The 15,346-nt window shown below is 47.8% G+C and overlaps 1 protein-coding gene across 8 annotated transcripts in view; it reads left to right on the forward strand.

The window, feature by feature from the left end:
* The window catches only part of PDE10A (phosphodiesterase 10A), a 546,077-nt gene that overhangs the window by 489,993 nt on the left and 40,738 nt on the right, over positions 1-15,346 (forward strand). For all 8 annotated transcript variants that reach the window (XM_019628183.1, XM_019628184.1, XM_019628187.1 and 5 more), the window contains 4 exons: positions 1,929-2,012; positions 3,791-3,941; positions 5,365-5,520; positions 14,321-14,493. In XM_019628183.1, the coding sequence (XP_019483728.1) occupies positions 1,929-2,012; positions 3,791-3,941; positions 5,365-5,520; positions 14,321-14,493 (564 nt within the window). The remainder of the gene's footprint in view (positions 1-1,928; positions 2,013-3,790; positions 3,942-5,364; positions 5,521-14,320; positions 14,494-15,346) is intronic.

Below are 15,346 nucleotides of genomic sequence, written 5' to 3' on the forward strand. Positions count from 1 at the left end.
AGCATTTAATATTCGATAGCTAAACGTTTTCATGTCTGTATCAGTTTAAATTTACAAGTTGACTTTGAGAATTTAGTGATAACTACTTCAGCTTTCACACTTTTTTAATCCTGTACTAACATAGTATGTAATTACTGCTGATAGAACCTGTGATAATTTGTATGCCCATTGTAGGTGCAAGCCTACACTATTTAACTATATAGAAAAGCTTCAGAAGTGACCCAGAGCTGATAATCGCCTTATTATTGGGAAGACAGTGTTGTTAAATTAAACAAGAGGCTGTGAGACGGAGGCCACAAGGCCCAGGTGGCCCAGGTGGCGGAACCCAAACCTCAGCCTGCAAGTGCCTCAGGGTCAGGTCAGGACAGGACACGCTAAGGGCAGCCCCTCGGGCAGCCGCTTGGCCGTAAGCCCCGCCACCCAGTCATTTCCTGCTTTGCTTCTGCACCTTCTCTGTGTAAGTCTGTCCCCTGGCTTCTGCCACCCGAACCACTTCCAGTTTGGCGCTGCCTTTTAGAATTATTTTTCCTCAAATAAACTCCTAAAATGTTTTATATGCCTCAGTTTATCTGTTAATGGCATATATATATAGTATATATGGTGATATAATAAAAAAGACTTACATATTTGATCTTTTATCTAGTTCCTGGCACAGAGCTCCTAAAAAACCTTTTAACTTCCTGAATGATATGGGTGAGGGGGTGGCTTGTTAGTCATAATAAACCTCTTTCAACTACACAAGTGTTTATGCTAATAAATGACTCTTGGAGGATGGGGTCTGGTTGCCAGAGGAACCAACCACATGATTAGAGTGTTGGACTTTTCAGCCCCCCCCCCCCAGGACCTTCCGGAGGGAAGAGAGGCTGGGGATTGAGTTAATCACCAGAGGCCAGTGGTTTAGTCAGTCATGCCTACGTAATGAAACCTGCATAAAAAGCCTAAATAAGGGCTTCCGAGAGCTTTCAAATTGGTGAACACATCGAGGTACTGGAGGTGGTGATGCTGGAGAGGGCGGGAAGATCTGTGCCCCTTCCCACAGACCCTGCCTGCTGCATCGCTTCCATTTCGGTGTTCCTGAGTTGTATCCTTGATAGGAAACCGGAAGTAGTAAGCCAAGTGTGTCCCTGAGTTCTGTGAGCTGTTGGAACACATTCTCAAACCTGAGGATGGGGTTTAGGGACCTGTGCTTTACAGCTGGCTGGTCAGAAATCCCAGTAGCCTGGACGTGCATCTAAAGTGAGGGTCAGACTTGTGGGACCAAGCCCTTAACCTGTGGGGCGTCCTCACTCCAGCTAGTGTCAGAATTGAACTGTAGAAGGTCAGTTGGTATCTGCAGAGGACTGGAGAATTGCTTGGAGTAGAAAACTCACACATCTGATGTCAGAAGTGTAACTAGGGGAAAATGGTTTCTTTTAATACTGTTCCATTCTGTTGATTTGGGTTATGTTATTAACTAAATTATCAAATAAAAAATAAGTAATATCTTTGGATGTTTATAGTTATGAAATTTTTTTTCTGATTTAAGAAGGAGATAGAATAAGTTTTAATTCTAAAAAAGTTTTTCCATAAGGTTTTTTTCCCCTAATCTATGAATTGTGTACCACATGTGTAATATTCATAATATACTTTTTTGTACATTTTCATTGCTCTAGTAACAGCCACAACATCCTTTTCTTACAGATTGTTTAATAGAAAATTAAGCAATGGCTTCAATATTGGACTAAGTTCCTAAGGGAATGTGTGGAATTTCCTTCTGAAAACCTTTAAATGTAACAGAAATATGACTGAGAAGGCAGCTGAGAAAGGGCCGGACTCCCTGTGTCCTTTTAGTTTCTGGATAGACAGAGCATATGTTCAGTTACTGTCCCTACCTATTATGTGCATACTCATTGTGTTTAGGAATGAGCTGTGCCTTCTTTTCATTTCAGATTCCACTTTGACATCGGTCCTTTTGAAAACATGTGGCCTGGGATTTTTGTCTACATGGTCCATCAGTCCTGTGGGACGTCCTGGTAGGAGTGCTCTGAAAGCTTCCTTTTTAAACTATGGAGTGATGCAACCTCTTCCTCCCCCTACCTGTATCACCTGCCACCTTCTTGGTTGATAATTATCTTAAAATATGCAATATATATATATATATATTTTAAAATATTTAAATTACAAAAGGCTAAGATTGTTGGACAGATCTACAGCCTTTTCATCTTTCGCTTAGAAGCTGCCAAGCTCTCTGGCAGCATGGCTGTCCCTTGGCTAAAAACCACATATCTAACCAGGTGATCGTAAAAATATAAGCTAAAAGTAGTTAGGCTGTTTAACTGCTAAAGATAATGGTTATTACTCAACATAATTACATGCTATTTTATAGGATGTTTTGGAATATATGCATACATTTTGTATCAGCTCTCAACTTACATACTATATCAGTTAGAATAGGTGTTAAAAAACAAAAACAAGTGTCCTGATTGAAAGTCTAGTGCTCCGTTAGAAAGCTGATTATGGCAGCCTCTCATTGCATGTCTTTCCCTCTCACCTTGGCCTTCCTAGAGGCCGGTCATGACTTTTTATCTGCTCTTCTGCAGTTGAGAGGCGCAGATGTATGCAAAGAGCGCTTTTCCTTCTCTTTGCTCATGTACTCATTAAGTGGCTAATAGAGGCTCTTCGATTCTTTGGAACTAACTCGCCACTCCTTTCCTCTTGAATTCTGGATCTACTCTCGTATCTGTTATATCAGGGACATTTATAAATTGCTCATTTAAAAGGAGACACACGAGACTCTTCTGTCAAATTTACATAACAAAATATGTGATTTCGGTATTCAAGCTCTTCTTTAAAATATTATTAAAATAATTTCCATTTTTGAGCTTGAAAAAAAAAAAAGGAGGCACACAAGATGACTAACTCTAGTTACTGATTCAATAAGCAATTGAGAGTTTGACCAGTTGGAACTCTTAAAATGAAACACTTTATATTTCAAGGACATTTGGAAATTTTCAGTGGAGGAAATCTAGGTTACATATATTTAGAAGTTTTTTGAACTCGCATCTCTTTGGTATATCAAAGAGCCCTGTTTTATATTAAGTGTTTTGTTTTAAGTGTTTTTGACATGTTTTGTTTAATTAAGGTGCCTTAAATGCACTGAGATACTTGGTAAGGACTTAAATAATATAAATACATGATCATGTAAAATACCAATATTGCATAACAAAAGTACGTCATTTCTTTCATGTACCGTGTCAGAATATTATCATTTGCCACTTAATAATTTGAGTAGCATAATAATTTGGATTCATTTTGAAAGAATAATCACTAATCTAGAAAATTATTTATATATATATATATATATATATATATATATATATATATATATATATATATATATAGTTTGTGAATCAGAATTTGCTTTTTGGCAAACGTTAGTTCAAAATGCTCTTCAGCAGCACGATAATGCGTTGTGTGTGCTGAGCTCTGCGGGCATGGGAGGTGCTCGCCAGGTGAAGAACGTGCCGGGAGTTGACGGCGCGGAGCCGCGTGCTGGTTCTCGTCCCTGCTCCCTGCTGGACCAGCTAATGGATCAGAGCGGAAGCTGGGAAAGAGGCGTGCCCTCTTCCCTGGCCAGAGAAACAGAAGGGAGATGCCGACGGGGCTGCGGCGCGTCTGGGCTCAGTCACTGGCGTCTTCACGGCTGCAAGTGTGCGCCGCACAGACGTGTGCGCGCCCGGGCCAGAGGCCTCGCGGAGTGTGCTGCTTCTCCACTGGTGTCTGTCATCGTAACCGTTTCTTTTCCACACAGCTTTGACCTTGAGAAGTTGTGTCGCTTTATTATGTCTGTGAAGAAAAACTACAGGCGTGTTCCCTACCACAACTGGAAGCACGCGGTGACCGTGGCGCACTGCATGTACGCCATTCTGCAGAACAACCGCGGGCTCTTCACCGACCTGGAGGTGGGTGTGCGCGCCGGTGCTGTCCGCCCCAGACACGGGCTAGCGCTCCAACTGTGCCTGCCGCACATTCGGGACGCGATAGGGGACGTGCTCCGCGACACATTCCAGTTCAGGACGTTACTAGAAGCTCATCTTAAGATGGCTGTACCCGAACACTCGTCACATTGTTCTGTGTAAGAAGTGTAGACACAGAAATTCCAACTTCCCGATCTCCCCGAGGAAACGGTCGTTTTCGTGGTCTTCCTTCCTTATTAAACTGGGGTCTCCCGGAGGGATGTAAAGCGAGGGCGTTGGGCTCCTTGCACAACATCCCGGCCGCAGACGCCGCCCGCTGACGTGAGAGCCCGGGACATGAGCACAGGTCAGGGCCCGAGCGCGGTGAGCTCCTGGCGCACGTGGCAGCGAGCAGCTCGGGGCTGCCCTCCGCCGGCGCTGGCCTCGCGCACCCGGCTCAGCTACCGGCTGAACGCTCCCCGCCTCGCAGACTTTTGGGGACAGCCTCGTGCTTCATGCGCCACTGTCCAGCCCGGCCTCCAGCGCCGGCCCGGCGCCGGGCGCTCAGAACAGCTCAGCTCCAGCCCTGTGGATCCCAGGTCTGGGCCATCCTGACCGCCAAGCACGTCCCCTCCCCGCCTGACCCAGAGATGCCTGTAAGAGCCCGCACTCGAGTCCCCGCCCTCCTCTGCTGTGAAGCCGCTGTCCTGGACAGCTGGCCACGTGGAGAAGGGAGCTGTGGCCTCTGATGAGGAAATGGCCCTGTCTTGTTCCCTGCTTCACACAGGACATGAGGCTAGGGACCTCCCACCGCCCCTCCCCTGTCGTGCTTTGCTGTCCTCTCCCCACAGCCCTGTGCACCTCCCCAATCCCCCCCCCCCCCAGCTTCCCGTCCACGCTCTTCTCCGAGCCTCCCATTTCCGCTTCCGCCTCCGCCTCCCTCTTCGCAGCCTGCTGGTCTCCGGCCCTCCAGGGGTCGGCCCTGAATTCCGCATTCCCTTCAGCTGCTTCTGCTTTTTCTGTTTCTCTGGTTTTCAGTTTGCACACGCCACACGAGTTACGTGTTATAGTCATTATTTATATTTATAATAACAATAACATTGTTTGAATTTAAGCCTGAGTGAGGGACTGAAACTGTCCTCTCCATATGTGAATTTATTTTTATCTGTAATTCTTTGGAACATTTGCTTTCACTTGATACTGCCTACACTTTCCCCAGAGTTGAGCAGGACAACTCAAGAATAATTTGACTGTCAAGTTCATAAGCAGAAAAACAAAGAAAGATGTTTAAAACAAGTGAGATAATTGGGAATTGCAAAGGTTCCCAGGATGTTGCCGTGTTAACGGCAGACGTCAGTGTGGCAGGAACTGCACGCGCACGCGTGTCCGGGGCTTGGTTTGAACACCTGTGCCCTGTCTTGTTTTCAAGCGCAAAGGGCTGCTGATCGCGTGTCTGTGTCACGACCTGGACCACCGGGGCTTCAGTAACAGCTACCTGCAGAAGTTCGACCACCCTCTGGCCGCCCTCTACTCCACGTCCACGATGGAGCAGCACCATTTCTCCCAGACGGTGTCCATCCTGCAGGTGAGACGGCCACCCAGCCCCGGGCCCTTCCAGGAGAGCAGGCTGCGTCAGCAGGGGTGCTCTGACGGCTTCTGTCAGGACAGCGGGGACAGCTCGTTCTAGACACGTGTGTGCGGTCACCACTAGGCACTTGTGGTTTTCCGATAAAGAATCCTTTATTAAGATTTCAGATCTGTTTGTCCATCGCATTTGATTTTTCAGTCCGTGATACCTGAAGGCAAAGTTTGTTTCACACTGTTTAGGTTAATATGTGGGGGCTGTCGTAACCGTGAATCAGAATGCATTGAACAGTCAGTCTTGAAAGTTAGGCAAATTCAAGGTTTTCAGTCTATGGAAGTCCTTTTATTTTTTACTTTCCTGTGTTTTGTTCTGTTTTTTTGCCTTGAAGATGACCTTGGAGGTTGAACTAGTCAGTCTCACGTCACTGCTTCTCCCTCGTCTCAAAGCTTCTTCCTCAAACTCACGTCAGCACGGTCACTGTCACTTCACAGTGGCTTGATTCTTCTCGCAGAGGAGTTTTAAAGTACTACCTGGTTTTGACTTCAGATCAGCGGAGCCTGTGTCTCCCTGGCACTGTCAGAGCCTCAGAGTGGGAAGCGAAGTCCTCGTTCAGTCTCGGGCTTATGTGTCTAGGGAAGGAGTTTGCGTTCCCGAGGCAGTGACTTCAGCATGCGGGGCTGGAGGAAGCTGGGGACCTCAAAGGTGCCTGCCGTCACCTGGTGCGGCGTTCTCCGATGTGTGGCGCAGGCCTCGCCTGAGCAGCCAGGGCTTTCCCTCCCACCAGCCTCGCCCTGATTCTCTAACTGATGGAGGGGGGTAACACCCACACAGACCTTTCCAAACCCAGCAACATTTACCTGACCACATCCCGTGTCCTCGGGACCGGGCAGGTAAATGAGGAAATTTCTGAAGCGTACGAGCTATCCTGATTACCTGCTAGGTGAGGGCGAAAGGCGTGTTAGGTACAACTGGAGCTCAGGTGTTTCCTAGCCGCATCCAGCAAGTAGAGGGGTGTTCCTTTCACCTGCTCGTGCGCTGGTTCTGTCCCAGAAAGCAATATGTAATGGGCTTCCTTCATGTTCCCTGGACACCCATCCTCCCTTCATTTTTTTTTAACAACCTATATATGTATGCAGGGATGGATAAACAGATACGTGCATTCCTAGAACTTCAGCAGGGTGAAAGGCATGTGTGGGCATGTGGATATGTGTGTATCTATCTGTACATATATGTATGGGGGGGTGCCAAAGAAATGCATATGCATGACTTGTTATTAGTATATATTATTATAATTTTAATAGTCTTTCCTTTCTTAAAATGTGGACACATTTTTTTGGCACCCTCTGTCTATACACAAAATACATGTAACATGTTTATCTATTTACAAATAGATAAACACAGAAGTGTGTGACGTGATAGTTTATGTCTGCTGCGACCTAACTCATCACATGAGGCTGTTTGTAAGGCATGCGGAGCAGCCGTGACGCAGAGCGGGTGTGGTGGGGGGAACTGGCACGGGCCCTGCACGCTGCCCACAGCAGCGCACTTCAGAATGGTTGCATCATCGCCAGCAAACCCTCCACAGTGTGGGGTTCCAGGCTGAGGCGGAGTCCCTGAAACGGTCAGAACGTAGTAAGTGGGTTCAGACAAGCTGCTGGCATCTGAAACGTGAGAGAAGGAACGGTCCCCACTGACTAGAACAGGAAGCTGGGAGGAAGGGCTGGGGATGGCTGTGGATTCCGGTGAAAAGCCCGTCAGTCAGGAACTGAATCCTATCCCGGGTTGACCAAAACCCCCTGTGTGAGCCGTGACAGGGAGAATATACTGAGGCCGTGGCAGGTAGCCCCGTATCCACGGGCAGGAGTATTCAGGAAAGGCTTCCCTCCTTTTCTAGAAATTTCTATACTCTCAGCTGATTTTGCATTTATGCTCATGATACGTCTCAGAGCGTTTCTTCCCGGATCCATCCAACTGCCCCTTGACAGTCGGTTCAATAGCAAAGCTGCTTACTGAGCGCTTCCCAGCTGCCAACGCCTGCTGTAGGCCCAGGGGCCGCAGCGGTGACAAAATGACCACAAGCCCCCGCCATCTGGGGTCTGGAGTGATGGAGGTCGGGAGGGTCCAGAGCTCTGCCACTCGCTGCTCCTCTCGGGGCTCCGCCTGGCCCCCCGCCTGGGGTCGCGATGCCTCTTAACAGGCTGTGGCTCCCGCTCCGCGTCTCAGCCAAGGGCAGTATGGCTTCTGTCTCCAACCGTGTCCGCTGGCACTTGGTGTGGCCAAAATTGTGCTTCCTGTCTACGTCTGCTGCGGCGACCTCCTTCCTGCAGCCGCGGGGCTGGTGGCCTTCCAGTCCTCCTGTCCCTTCCCTGAGCCTCCCCTGCCCCCTACACCCAGTCACAACCCTGCCAGCTTTGTGTTTTGTCAGGACACCCGAGACTGTCACTTGTTAACCGAGTGCTGGCTTGCGGTGTGGCGGGCACTGTCACCTGGGCATCCAGAGGGCGTATGAGGAGCTCGCTGGCTGCAAAGCGGCATCAGCAGGGCCAGCGAGGAAACACACTTCATAGTAAGGAGCGCACTTGAAAAGCTGCCCTCAGGCTAACACGCATGCACAGCTGTCCACGGGCCGAAAGGGAGGGCGGGCGCCGATTTGGTCACAGTGAGAAGGACGCAGTGGGCGGTCCTTGTTGAGTGAGCAGTGGGCCGAGTTAGTCACGAATGAAGTAAGGAGACAGCAGGCCATCTAGAGAAAAGACAAGTGCGTCTTATCTTTTTCTGGGCTGCTGCCCAGTGCCTTTCCTCCTGGGCATCAGGGCTGTCTTCCTGGGGACGGCCCCTGGCACTCATGGCTGTGTGTAGGTCGTGATGGCCGGCCATTCAGGAGGCAGGGCATTCCCGCCTGGAGGAGGCAGTGCTGCGCTGGCCCCTCGGCCACTACAGCCCCAAGGCCATCCCAGATTCAGGGCGCACATTCTGTCTGACTGCCTTTTGCCCTCATTGGTCACCATCTCTCCAAGGCGGTGCCTCTCAAATCCATGTATGTCTGCACACGAAGCTCCTGGTTTACGGTCATCAGCTGTTCCCAGGCCAGAGAATGGACTGCTTCTTACTTAGTGTGCACATTTTATGAATGGTCTGTCTGTCCCGGGACCCTGTGTCTGCTGTATTTTCTAGTTCCAGGCTATTCCCAGTGCTGTGCCATTGTTTCGAGTTCCTCTTTGTAACTCTTCGCTGCCTTCTGTGTCCGTCTTCCCTCACCACTAAGGCTCAGCGCAGGCTCAGTCCCCCAGCGAGGTGACCTGACGACAGAGCGAGGGCAGCAGGGTGCCGCTGTGCGTGGCCTCGAGCCCCCCCCAAGCGCACACACATCTAGTTGTCCCCGTGGCGTGGAGTTTTCCGGTGTGGGTTAGCGGCCCTGTCCTCTCAGGAGCCACATGAAGGCAGTGGCTGCCCTCAGCCCATCGCTGGCTGTGCCGGGGTGGGCAGAGGCAGTCGCATGGGGGCAGAGGTGTGACAGTTAGGGAACTCCGAGGTTGCAGAACGATGTGTGCCGAGGCGGAGACTGCAAATACTGGTGCTCTGGAGGGGAAAGTGAGTCGCTACGTGCCCTTGAGACAAAGGGTTTCGCTGGCTCAGTAGAAGTGAAGTGGCGTGGCTTTAGGTGAGCAGACTGTGTGTATGTGACACCAAGAAAACAGGTAAGCGTTGTGTGCTCATCTCAATTTTACACACATATTTTTAGTGATTTGATAGAGCCATTACTGTTGGAATATTAAATCCCTTTGTTCTGTTTCCTTAGGAGATGTCAGTGATTATTTTGAATACTGAAGCTACCCTTTTTCTGTCATATGCCTTCTGTGAATATCCCATGTTAAGTACTCAAAAATCAAAATTTTAGAAAACAGGCTAATTAGGAATGATTATTCTCATTATTAAGAAAATTTTCTCAATATTCCATTAATCTTGAATTATCCAGGGCTTTTGAAATATGTTTAGAAAGTTATCTGTATACCCACCATTTTGGGAGCCCGTGACATTTTTATTACTTTTAATAGCGCTGACATTTCTGTGACACAGCTAAAGTGTTCTCCCAACTTGTCTGCACTTGGCAGAGCTACTGTTGTCTGTTGCAGTTACAGCCAAACTGTTGCACTTACTTTCACACTGCCTTTACTCCAACCCAGCGTGGGACAGGGGCCGCTTAAACCTGCCCCTTTATGCAGGTGTATTCCGAATAGCAATGGTCTTGGGCCACCAAATTCACTTCCGGGCGTACTGTTGGTTTGCTCTTTCCATGAAGTCTGACTGCAAAAGCTGTACTGGTGGATTGTGTCATCTCATGGTTGTCACCATCATCATCATAATCACGCCATCACTTACTGGGTACTTATCATAAACCAGAAACTTAAGAATCGTGCACGTGTGCCTACTGTTGTTTGTACAGTATCCTGTGACACAGGCGTTCTTTATTCCCCTTCCACAAGTGCAGTCGCGAGCGAGCTCGTCGGTGCCTTCATGCAGGAGGTGGCGAGACACTAGAAGGCTCAGAGCCTCAGGTGTCTGTAACGACACCGCTGCCGTGTGTGATGCCCTTGCTGGCGACATGGACGTCTCACCCCGGAGCCCCTGCCTGCCACTTCCTGGCTGGTATTCACAGCCCAGCGGGGCAGGGTGGCCGGGGTGAGGCCTGCAGGGGCGGGCGGGCCCTTCTGTGACAGTCTCTCCTATAGAGCCGAGCAGCGCAGGGCTGTGCGGAATTCTGTGTGGTTAAGATACTTCCCGCTTGCCCGGGATGACCAGGGTGTCCTCCCTCCTCCGCCCTGACTACGTGCGGTGCATATTGTTGCCAGAGCGATCGATGGTCCCAAAACGCAGACCTGGTCACGGCACCACGCTGCCTAAAATCATCAGATAACACTGCAGCTCCGGCCTCGCCCTTGTGTTAAAGCTCCTTTACTTTCATTCTCGCCATTTCCCTCCCCAACAGTGAGTCGAGCCACCCTGAAATCCCCACCCAACCCCTGGCCTCCCTGCGGCTCCTGCGTGTCCTGCGTCCCCTCAGCGCGCATGCGTCCCCTTGCAGCTTGCAGCTCGCAGCTCGCCTCCCCTCCGCTCAGCTCAGACCCAGCCTCGCGAGTGCGCAGGTGCTTGTCTCCACTAAACCTGCGCTCCTTCCGGGCGAGCTGTAGTGCTCAGGGTCCTGGATGCAGTAGGTACTAAGCTGCTGCTGCCTTACACAGGGTGAGACTGCAGAAGAATCATCTGCTAAGCACAGACCCGTGGTCCCCGTTTTGGGATGGGAACCCTGTAGCTGTGGTGAGAACGCGCTCCCACGGTCACGCAGCGCGGAGGCCTCGAGCGTCCTTGTGGAGCTGCGGGGCCTCCCGGGTCCCGCGCAGCCAGCCCTTCGGGTCTTTCTGCTCTGGCTGTCTCGGCATTGTTTCCGTTCCCCGAGGCCTCGCAAGCGTCAGGGCCCAGAGCCTCTGCACAGCCCACCCAGCTAGCTGCTCTCCAGGAACAGAATTGGTTAGAAGCTGCTCACCCATTTGTGGTTTTAGAACATTCCGGGGTATACAGTGCTTGTTACTTCATGCTTGGTCCATAAAATGGCATCAGCTGCCTTGAGTTAATATGAACTTAAGACAACGTACTTTAAGCTAGTAACTGTAATATAATAAATTAATCAATTGGAATATAAAGCATTACACTGCTTTATAAGATTTTATTATGTTATTAACTAATGTGAAGTCGGAGCTTTGAAAATATTGTAAGCTGTTTATCCGCTGTATTTTATTGCTTTGTCTACTTGATTTTCTTGTGTTTTCCTAGCAAAACGCTGATGAATATATTCTAGAGTCTCTTGAAGGGAAGGGGGCCGTTTATTGTTTTTTCCCTTTACTCTCATAAAACGTTAAAGGAGCCATGAAAAGGGTCCTGATCTAAACTGATCATTAGAAACGTCCTCTCTCGAACTTTTTCCACCTAGTTTCCTTTGATACTGTAAAGTAGTAAAAACAATAATGAATCTGAAGTAGCCAGCAGACTAGGAGGTCAGACAATTAAGTTCCCAAACTTGTTGCAATGATGTTGCTAAAGTTTTTTAATATCAGGGATTATTCATTATGAGTTTGTACCAACTGGACAGTTAACCAAGCTTACTATTTGGAAGTGCTGAAAAGTTAAAAAGTTAGACCACCTGAACTTTTTGCCACCAATTCATGGCTCTTGCATCACGACAATGCACCAGCTCACATGGCACTGTCTGTGAGGGAGTTTTTAGCCAGTAAACAAAGCACTGTATTGGAACACCCTCCCTACTCACCTGATCTGGCCCCCAATGACTTCTTTCTTTACCCAAAGATAAAGGAAATATTGAAAGGAAGGCATTTTGATGACATTCCGGACATCAAGGGTCATACGATGAGAGCCTGATGGCCATTTCAGAAAAAGAGTTCCAAAATTGCTTTGAAGGGTGGACTAGGCGCTAGTGTCGGTGCATAGCTTCCCAAGGGGAGTACTTCGAAGGTGACCGTAGTGATATTCAGCAGTGAGGCATGTAGCACTTCTTCTAGGATGAGTTCGCAAACTTAATTGTCAGACCTGGTATATAGATCCTTTAAAATGGTTTTTAATTTGTCTTAAACCATGGACACTTTTTAGAATCTGATGAAAACATGTGATTATCAATGACACACACTCAGTATACCAGGGGTGCCAAAAAAATGTATACAAGTGACTTGTATTTGTAGTCATCTTTCGTTATCAGTATATATTATTACAATTTTAATAGTTTTTTTCCTTCCTTAAGATGTGTTTACGTTTTTTGGCACTGTCTGTATATATAGTTGCAGTCAGTTTGTAACTCTGTGGTTGCCAAGAGAATTTATAGAGTCCAGGCCAAGATGTCCCTATTTTAGAGAGATTTGAAAAGCTCAGTAGCATGCTAGCCTATTTCTGTACACTACCGCTGAATGGCTTATTGGTGATACAGGGTGAAGCCTGTAGTTGTGATTCCTGTCCAGGCGACCTGCCAGGTGCGTGGCCACCAAGCAGATACCGCAGTCCCAAATGTTAGAGGTGGAATCACAGGTGACAGGCCTCGGCCTGTGCCCCACTGGAGTGAGGAGCAGAGGAAAGCCAAGCAGATTTCACAGCACGAGGCCGAGAGCAGGTCCCCTTCTTGTGACATTCTACGATAAAATTGTGGCGAGTGGAGGTTGGAGGGGACCGGAGAGGAAATCAGGTTCTGCCAGCGCTCGAACTCCTGCCCGGTGCTGCGCCCTCCTCTTGTCCCCTCGTCACTAACCAGCCTGTGCCCCACGGCTCAGCCCCCAGCACCACGCGCCCCACGTGCAGGACTCCGAGCGTGCACAGCTTCCTCCTCAAGTGGAGATGAAGCCCACCCTCATCACCCACGTGTGGCCCTGTCACATTCCTGAAAGCTACTTCACATGAGGTGGCGTCATAAAAATGACTGAAGTAAGTGACCGGGATGTGTAAGCTCTGCGCTTTCTCTCAAAGGACAACCTTACCTTGCTAATGGTTAAGCAAATGCTCCATTTCAGATGGGTATCGAAGACGGCTTTAAATTTGATCATCTGAAAGTGAAATCATGTGTTTGAAAGTGTTTTCTAAACTTAAAGCATTCTATGAACGTGAGGCTTTACTATCATTATTGTTGGGAAAATACCCAACTAGAATGGGATAATTTAAGTACAGTATTTATAAACCTTAAGAGTAAATAATATGGAAAGATTCTGATGATTGAAAATAAATGACACACAAGCAGCTTACGTCTGAGTAATAAGCAGTGTCTTAGTGAGATGCTGATTTTATAAAGAAATATACTTTAATAATTTCAAGCTTTTACTGTATTTTGTCAGCCAATAATTGTAGCTGAAGACAAGTGAAAACAATTAAAAACCAGTATGGTACAAGTAGGGCTGTGATCACCAATGAAATCATTAAAAATAATTGATGAACCCACAAAGTTAATGCATCTTAATTATCTCAACCATTTTTGTTTGAACAAAAACCCATTTTTATCTCAATTACAAATAAAAACGTAACATTCTCAGAGGAAGGAATTCCTGTAAAAAGTCTGTAAACAATCTATATGCAGAAGAAGGACTCTGAGGTGCTAGGACCCAGGTGACCCCTGCTTGGGCCTGTTCCGAGTGATGGTCAGCCGTGTTGTGTTCCCCGTGAGGACAGATGACAAGATGGCGACTTGGGTTTCATGGGATGTGTTCTTGCATGTGTGTGTGTGTGTGTGTGTGTGTGTAGGGGGGTGTTAATCTGCCTAAATAAACTTTATTTGGAGGTCGCGGGACATTTTCTTCTCGGATAAAATTGGTTAGTCTTCATCAGGCCTGCTGAAGTGGACAACACAGATGACGTTTTAAGCCTGTTAATTTTCAGTATAATATAAATTTTACTCGAGTTTTTAATTAGTTTAAGAAGAAAAGTCTTTTACTTAAATATTTTGCATTTTCCAGCCCTTTAATTACTTTCTAGAAATACCCCAAAACTAGGACTATAGTTCAGCCGCTGGGATTTGGGGTATCCTGGTGTTACTGCAGTATAAGTGGGTCATTTAAATGGTAGCTTCATTGTCGGAGCGTAAAGAGACCGCGAGACCTTAATTCCATTAGCTTTGCAACAATTCCTTTGTTAGCCCCAAACTTGTCCTCTGTGAGCCAAATGCCATTGACGTGCGCTATGTTTCAAGTGACAGAAAAACTGCCGTCCGACGCGGGCCTGTGCCTGTGACTGGTGGTGTGTGTTTGTGTCTCCGCAGCTGGAAGGGCACAATATCTTCTCCACCCTGAGCTCCAGCGAGTACGAGCACGTGCTGGAGATCATCCGCAAGGCCATCATCGCCACGGACCTGGCTCTGTACTTCGGAAACAGGAAGCAGCTGGAGGAGATGTACCAGAGCGGCTCGCTGAACCTCAACAATCAGTCCCATAGGTAAACACGGCTTTACACGTGTCCGAGCCCAGGAATTGGTGTCTGGAGTAAATTTATATCCAAACACAGAAATGTAATTTGGCATAAATTTATATTTGAAAGGAGAAATGTAAACGTATATGTGCTCTTTGTTGTTATTTTATGCAAACTTTATATTGACTTCGGAGATTTTTATTTGACAGAATTGCTGACAGTGGATTGTGAGGGCGATGAAAATCTGAATTGGAATTTAAAGGAGTCACAGGAGTGGGTGCTTTAAAGCAAGGCATTTTACAAAAGGCTTCTGGAATTTACAACCAGTCACAGGTTTGCCCATGGGCCTCACAAACTCAAAAGCAAATGGAAAATTGGTTTATTTTCCAGAATCGAAATCCTATTAACCAAGCTAATGTGATTGATTTGCAAAGCTGGAATTCCATTTCGTTGCTCTCCACATGTATATTCTAGTCACAGGCATCAGAGTGTTGATCTTCTGTGTGGTCAGAATCCTGTAGAAAGCCCTTGTTTCATGAAGGAGTCGGAACAACGAGGCTAGGTCCCTAACCCGTTAGGGCTAACTGGCGATTCCTTCCTTTCTGAGAAGGCGTGCCTCGCCTGCCAGCTCAGAGGAACGTCCGGTGTGTCCCATGGTTCCACATCAGCAGGTCAGGTCTCAGTTCATTGGCAGTTTGTGGGTGGCCACTGCCTGATGTTATTGCTAGAACTTTCTCGGGCTATTTCTGTGTCTGACCACATCCATCTTAAGTGCTGCTGTCTTTACTGGTCTTTAGATTTGGGAACAGTCTTCATTTGCTGGCTCTGTTCTGGTCTTGCTGCACCTGGGTCTCTTCTCTTTGTCAGGTGCCTTGTGTGA

This window comes from Hipposideros armiger, unplaced genomic scaffold (assembly GCF_001890085.2).
Source record: "Hipposideros armiger isolate ML-2016 unplaced genomic scaffold, ASM189008v1 scaffold_753, whole genome shotgun sequence".
Classification (NCBI taxonomy): Eukaryota; Metazoa; Chordata; class Mammalia; order Chiroptera; family Hipposideridae; genus Hipposideros; species Hipposideros armiger.